The 7,698-nt window shown below is 47.1% G+C and overlaps 1 protein-coding gene across 7 annotated transcripts in view; it reads left to right on the top strand.

Moving 5' to 3' along the window:
* Window positions 1-275: 275 nt before the first annotated feature.
* DPF3 (double PHD fingers 3) overlaps window positions 276-7,698 on the top strand; it is a 164,350-nt gene continuing 156,927 nt past the window's right edge. For 6 of the 7 annotated variants that reach the window (XR_014895220.1, XR_014895219.1, XR_014895218.1 and 3 more), the window contains exon 1: window positions 299-328. Coding sequence is in view for 1 of the 7 variants with exons in the window: in XM_085299826.1 (XP_085155952.1) it covers window positions 297-328 (32 nt within the window). In the remaining 6 variants the exon portion in view is untranslated. Of the gene's footprint in view, window positions 329-7,698 lie in introns of all 7 variants that reach the window. The other variant, XM_085299826.1, reaches the window with a different exon arrangement.

The raw sequence follows: 7,698 nt of genomic DNA, 5'->3' as shown, positions 1-7,698 counted from the left end.
ATGACTGGGAAGAAAAGTCGCCCCCCGCTCCCCGCCGTAGCGCTCCGAGCGCCGCGCGGAGCGGCGGCAGCCCCGGGGGCGCGCGCTGCCCCTTTAAGACCTGCTCGCTCCCGGCGCCACAGAAAGGGAGTGACCTCTGGGCTTTGACAGCTCCCCTAATAACTAGCCGAGCCGGGCCCCGCCCGCGCGGCGCCATTGGGCGGCGGGCCGGGATCCCGCCCTCTGATTGGCTGGCCGCTTCCCCTGAGCGAACCTTTAGAACTCCGAGACACAATATTCTGTTACATTGTAGCAAAATGGCGACTGTCATTCACAACCCCCTGAAAGCGTAAGTAGGAATCAAAAATGTACATATTCCGCGTGGTTTAAATATGAAAAAAGGCGCCTTTCCGATGCTCGCTGCCAGCCTGAGCTAGGTGCCTCCAGCCTCGCAGCTGGTCTCTCCTCCCGCCCTCCTTTCTTCCTGCGCTACTCTCTTTTCTGTGCAACACACACTAACGTCTTGGGCTGAAATTAAGAGGGGGAAAAATTTGTTACATTTGCGTTCCGCTAATTGGCTCCGGGGCGGGCGGGAGCTGCGCGGGCCGGGGGCAGGGCGGCGGCGGGGCTGCCCGCAGCCTTCGGCGCGGCGCGGAGCTCGGCGGCGGCCGGATCGCGGAGGACCCCGCGGGGCGCGCGCGCTCCCGGCGGCGTCCCGCGCCCGCTGTCCGGGCTCGCTCGCCCCGCGGCCGCGGCCGCGCCCGGCGGGCACGCGCCGCCCGTGGGAGCGGCGCGCCTCAGCGCTCGCGTCCCCGCGCTCCGACCGTGGGTCGGAGTTTTCTTTCGCAAATCTTTCCCGAGTTGGGATGACTTAAAGAGGGGGAACGGTTCGGCCGCATCGCTTCTCAGCTCACGGCAGGGGGGTTGCGCAGACCGTCTGCAAGCAGGGCAGCAGGGGCGTTGCAACTGCGCGTAGGTTTCTGTGTGTCTCTGCGCGCGAGGGAGAGCGATAGGGAGAGGGGGAGAGACAGGCACGTTAAATGAATGACTCGGGATTACTGAGGGTTGATTTGGGGCAGGAAGTCCGGAGATCTGTTTTGCATATGACAGGCTTTCGCTTTTAAAAGTGGCGAAGAGTTGCTCGTGTTTCCGTCTTGAGGGTGGGCACACGCAGTCAAGGTCTGCGCGGGCAGAATCTGGCCAACTGTTTGCTGGGGAAATACAGCAAGAGAGAGCGAGTGCGAGCGCAAGGGAGGGGGCAGGTGCTTCTGCTGCAGAAATATGCGAGGGTTTCCGATCTCGAATTAAGGCCGATTTAAGAGAGGGAACGCGGGAGCCAGTTGTCTTCTGGATCGCGTCCTTTATTTTCCTTATGGTCTGCAGCACACACCGTTAATCCCTGAAGGCATTAGGGAGAGTGGGATTTGGCACCGTATGTGGGGAGAGGAGCTGTCTTAACCTTTTTCAAACGACTTTTCTGCTAACGGGGGCAGCGCTCTTGCTAATAAAGCAAGAAAGCGGAGTACCTGGCGGTGACGCTTCGTTTGCACTTTCTGGCTGCGCTGAGTGGGTGTTTTTATACGTTTGAGTTTTTAGGGATGAAATTAGGGCTGCGAGGTTTTTCTCTTTTTTTTTTCTTTTTTTTTTCCCTCGACTCAACTCTCTCCGGCTGGAGTTGGAAAAACACTTGACGTTTTTTCCAGGGATTCCTGCCGCTGTCTCTGCAATCTGGAGGGAAGGAAAGCCTCAGGCTGAAAGGGGGTGCTGACATGTTTATCATTTCTCCTGCTCCATCCTGGCAGAAAACCTTTGCTTTCATTTAGCCAACCTTTCTATAGCACCTTATAAAAATCTGCCGAAGAGGGGAGTGCAGTTGTCAGAAGGTTTATCAAAGAAGTCCGTGCATCTTCGGGGGAGCGGGGGGAGGGCCTGAACATACTGTGAAAACTGCACAGAACAGACGGCGTGCCGCCCGTCTGAGGGCACGTTTAATACTTCTGCCCTAAGAACAACTTCTCCCCATGCCCTTTCCCCGCCGTGCGTCGCTCAGACCCAGGCAGATTACTCCCGCTCATTACCGGGAACTTAAACTGCACGACAGCAATATTCGGGGCCATACCGTACAGTTTCTCACCTGTGCTGTAAAATGCCACGTACGTTTATGAGCCTGTGTAAATATTACCAGGAGGGAGGAAGCCTTTGGGGAGACGCCGGGAGCTGCCTGGAAGGAGCGCGCAGCGCGGCGCGGCGCGGCGGCGGCCGCCTGGGAGCGCGCCCGGCCCCGCCGCCCGCCCGGCCCGGCCCCGCCGCCGGACTTGGCGGCGATTCGCGCTCCGCAGCCCCGGGGGCCTCGGGGCACCGCGCTGCCCGGGGAGGACGGATCCTGCCAAACGTGTGCTTGCGCCTAAACGAATTGGGGGCCCGATCCCGCTGCTGCTAAAGTCGGAGGGGGCAGGATCAGGCCTTTTCTAATTAGCTCCCTTCCCCTCCCCTTGCCCCTGGGGTTTGGGAAGAGGAAACAATAGACATCAAGTGCTGGGTCGCTTTTCTGTATGTGCTTTTCAAAGTACTAATGCTGTGCAGAGGAAACAGAATTGGTGCTGGCTGCCTGACACCATCTGCATTTTTTATTAACAACTTGTTTAATAAAACATTTTATAATTTTCATTTATTCTTTAAAGTTGCTGATCGGGAAACAATACACATGTAAATAAATTATGCATGGGGTAAATTAGGACAAAAGCAGTAGGACACATAATAGGGGAAAAGATGCAGTTCACAGTATTTTATCCTCATGTGTCCTTCCTGACAATGAAAGGGAGCTGAATGACATTTGCATTTCCTCTGTCTGCGTTTTGATTGTATCTCAAAAGCCACAGACGCCCCCTACAGAAACTGGCCACACAAAGGTTTTGCTCTGAGATGGGGGACAATGTAGAGACTGAAAAATCCTAGCTCAGGTATCACGCAGCTCCCTGTGTGTGCTTATGCRTTAAAGTGTGTCCAATATTCAGTTCCTCTCCGGCACTTGGACACATATGTGGCCTTGTTCATGCTAGACTAGTCCTCTCGGGATAATGTATTCCAGTGTACCTGAGCATCTGTGGGAATGCATTACATAGAGCAAGCTCAGTCCATGGAGTCCCTTATTAATGACCGACAACTCCTTACACTCAGCTTGCCTCTTTCTCTGCATATCTCCCTTTTCTCACTAGCTGAATGTCTTTTGGTGCTTTCATGCCTTTGCTCATCTCCACTTCCTCTGGCAATCCAATCAATCAGACACAACTGCCCGTTATTTCTGCCATTTAATACCTTGCTGTTTACCAACATGGTGCTAAAGGCAAAAATATCAGAGATTTAACAGATCTGCAAGGGAAAGGCAGCAGGTGTCTGGATAAACATGTTCTTCTTAATCTGTTAAAAAAAGGCGATATTCAGATACTTCCGATGGGACAGCGGTGGATTTGAAATGCTAGGTTTGTTGGGTTGTTTTTTCCAGTAGCCTGTATACTTCATAAACTCCATAGTTTTACTTTCCAATTTCTTCTCTTTTGGGTATCTTAATACAGAGAGATTTGAACAATGCAGTAAAGGAAACAAATACAGTTAAAGAAGTATTGTGAATGACTTAAAACCTCAGTGGACTTTGTAAACATTAATTAATTAAACCTCTCAACACCCCTATGGAGAAAGGATTATTGCCTTTGCTTTATGGACGCCTAAACTAAGACAAAGTGGTTAGAAACTTTCCAGTTCAAATACCAAGTCTAGAATTCAGCAATGCAACTTCCAGTCCTAACATTTAGTCACATTTTCTCAATTTCTGCCTTATTAGTGATGTGCATATGGTACCATAATGCATTTAATGTAATTAAGATCTTGTAATTTACCAAGTCTTATCTAGCAGAAGAGCTGATTCCCCCACTCTTCTCTGTCTTTACTCCTGCAGCTGACTTTTATTTCAGGTTGTCAATTAAACATACTAACTGGAACATATGTTAGGCTATTGCTTTTTTGCATGTGAGATTCACTCACATTGTCATTCTCTGCCTGAATGTTCACAAGTGGAGCTGTTGCCTTTGAGTGGTTTGGCCTCTGCGTAGCGACGGTGGTGTTTTCCCTTTCTTTTGCTTAAGACTGCCTCTGGGACAAAAAGGCTAAGTCTCCATTGCTAGACCAGGTCACTTGCTGACAATATTGTTGGACAACTTTGGTGTGGTTAGGGGCACTTATTTCCAGCCGGGTGTTTTGGGACCAGATCAATGCAATGTTGTGCGTGCAACACCAGAGCTGACCTGGTAAACCCTGCTAGGCTTGTTCTGTACCTGCATTTCCTTGCACACACAGCAATGGTTGGTTTTCTAGTTGCTGTATTTTCTCAGAAAAATTTGCCTTGAGAGCCACCTCTGGTCCCTGGGCTGCCAGCTGGCCTTTCGTATTACGATGAACTCTATGGCATGAGATACCTTTTAGTGAAGAAATGGTCTGTGCACCCATCCCTGTTTCATGTAGGCAACAGAGCAGTGTGGGATGTTCTCGAGTGGCAAGAGTATTTCGTCACTGATAACTCAACTTCAGTTCAAGCTGGGGACTCAGGCTGAAAGGTTCCACGTCTTGTTATCCTTCCTTGAATCAACCCCAAATTGTCATTAAGTGCTGATGAAGACTGATTTTTTTTTTGGATGCTGTAGCAAAAGTGTCTGGTTGCTGATTTTTATGTTAAAGTGAAAGTATAATCCACAGTTGCCTCTTCCAGCAGGTGGAAGCAGTAAAATAGACAGACAGTTACGTTGCTCGTTCAGTACTTCTAAGTGATGCAAAGGTGTTTTTAATGTGGCTTTACAAAAGGGAATTTTCTTCTSTTTAATAAGGTTGTTGGGTTCATTAAATCACTTATCAAAGTCTCTGTGAATTGTCCAGTGTGGCACTGAAGTCACTTAAAAACATAAACAAGCCAAAGTGCAATGCATTTCAGGCCAAAACTGTTGTCAACATGGCAACTCTTTTTTCTATACCCCACCACCAGCCCTCAGAGAAAACGATAGATGAATATTGCTGTATGTGTACAGGGAAATATCGGCATAAACCCCAAAGTTGTCTTAAGGGAGAAGCCAAGATATGAAGACCTGAAGATATGCTGGTTTGAATATGGAAGTGTCTGAAAAATTCTATGTTACTAGTTACAGCGTTTTATCTGGGCGCATGAGTAACTTATGCATGATTAGTTGTTGTAGTGCTTTTATAATCTTGTTTTGTTGGTGTTCCAGCCTTTCACAGCCCGTCTGGTTGTATGGATGGATGGAGCTTGTGTCATAAAAATGTCACTGAAAAAAGGTTTTAAAAACCTCTTATTTGTGGTGTGTGAAAGTAATATTGAACTAACTCAGATGGGATATAAGGTGACTACAAAGGCCTAAAGATCTGATCTTTTTGAAAGTGAAATAATTTCAAGGCAAGCACATATCCAGTGGACTGGGATCCTAATGTTGCAGTATCCAAATGGGAGTAATTACCCAGACCATGCAGACSTCCAGAACAAAAAGTGAAACATAGTATTGTCTTTAGTTGTCTTTAGTCAAAGTCAGGATGAACTGTGGTAAAAGCAACATGGCTCAGCCTCTGTGCAGCCTGCCTTCTTAAAACCAGAAGTTGTATTCTGAGGTTGCTCTGAAAACCAGACTTTGTCCAACTTGTGTATCTGCTTTCTGCAATTTGTGACAGTTGGCCATACCTCTGGTATCTAGAAATGAGACATCCCAAGGTGTCCATTGTCTGGGAATAATGTGTTCTTTAAAATTGCCCTTTGCTTGGACTGATGTTTTCTTACTCTGAATTRTCTTTCATGTCAGAGCTGAATTTCTTTGCTTGGTAGATCAATTTTACTATCTTGGTATTTATTCTGGGCTCATCCCTGTGTTGTCTGTATGTGATGTTGCCTTGAGCAAGAACCATCCCTGCATTGTTTATCCCTGAGGACTTGCAGGAGAAGAATGAATCTGTTTTGGAAGCTCTGTTTTTTTTTCCCCGTGGACAGGCAGACCTCTGATCTGAGGAGTCTCTGGTTTGGGTGACATACTCCCACATGCGGAGAAGCAGCACCAAGGCAACATTGCTTAAGGCCTGTGCTGAGGGCTTCATTAGGACTGTACTGCTCTTTTGTCCYTGCCTGGAAGTTTTGCCCAGCACAGACAGACTCAGTCGTGTTAATTGCTTCTTTAGCATAGGTCCCAATTTTATTTATTCTTTTTTCTTTTAAGGAAAGCAATCTCACTAAACATGATCTGGAGATAGCATACTTTAAAATCTTGTCTTAATATTTTTCAATTTCTTTCAAACAGAAGTGCTTCTTTTTATTTTTTAAAGACTTCTCTACAGTTTGTGAAGCAAACCCCATTACACTGGGCTAGTGCATGAGAAGCAGAAAGTGATTTTCCTTTCAAAAGAGAAGAGAAACTATCCAGTCTGCTTTCACTGTCTAAGATAATTGATAAGTAACACACAAACAAACAGCATAAGTGAGTGCTTGAATGCTGAATATTTACAATTCTTATTTATCTATAGTAGTCTAAATTACTAGAAATATGACACATTCTTTAATTGTTTAATTGTTACATATGGTTTATTTTCCAGCAGAGCATATTTTAATCACAGATTCCCAGCAAATGTCTCAAGAAAGAATAATGTGGCATCTTAATGGTTGCTGGCAAATACCATTCTTGCACCGCCATCTCCTCCAGCATGGGAATAGCAGGAGTATGTCAGCATGCGTCTCAGTTGTCAGGTTACCTGCCTGAGCTGGGTGCGGTGAGGGACTTGCAATTCCAGCTGCGTGGGAGGTTTTCTGGCTTCCCAGCACTATCTGAGGGGGAGGCTTTCCAGGGAGTCATTCGAGCAGCAAGAGCAGGGCAAGGATGGGTACTGATGAGTGTTCACTGGGTGGCTGTGATCAGCAGCATGTGCTTGCCAAATCCTGAGTCATGGATTTTGCGTTCTACTGAGCTGCAGCTGGGAAAAAATCCCCTGCTCAGGTGCTGATGGGGACACTGACTACATCAATGTTACTCTTTTGGTGAGAAAGGCTGGAAGTGTCATTTAAAATTGCAATCCCCTGTGAAGGAACTGATCCAATCTGAGTGAGGATCATCTCTCCATTCATACAACACTGAGTTGCATCAGTCCTCATACCTATCTGATAATGCTATCTGTACTTTCTGGTAATTTTATAAATGAATATAAAATCTAAGTATGCAAAGGAAAGGAACCCCATGTAATTTATAGCATCTTCCACTGCAAGATTCCACCAGACCCCCCCTCATTTTGGTTCCTTTACATGTTGTAAAGGGCAGCCTGGTTGGGGCGATCATTAAGTTGTTATTTAAACAGCTCCAGGAGGCCCCAGTTCAGACATTGTGCTAGAATCTTTACACACACATGGTTTAATGGTTCTTGCCTTGTAGGTCTCAAAAGTCTAAATAGGTTGGACAGTGCAAAGAAAATTAGGTGCAGAGCAGTGAAATAAGGCCATATTCTATGTTGGCTAATTCCAGTCTGTCCTCCCGTATCAGCTGGCGGTGCAGATTTGATCTGATCAGATGTGGGCATGCTACTGCTGCCAAAACGCAGAATACAGTGCTTATGCTCTTCTGTGCTTTGAGTTGGCTCCCTGCTAACCACAGGAAAATAGATCATGCCCGTTGGAACAAAATTACCTTTTCA

This window comes from Rhea americana, unplaced genomic scaffold (assembly GCF_003343005.1).
Source record: "Rhea americana isolate MKP2758 unplaced genomic scaffold, rheAme1 scaffold_155, whole genome shotgun sequence".
NCBI lineage: Eukaryota > Metazoa > Chordata > Aves > Rheiformes > Rheidae > Rhea > Rhea americana.
The sequence above is the reverse complement of the archived record's forward strand: the minus strand, read 5'-3'. Positions and strand labels throughout refer to the sequence as shown.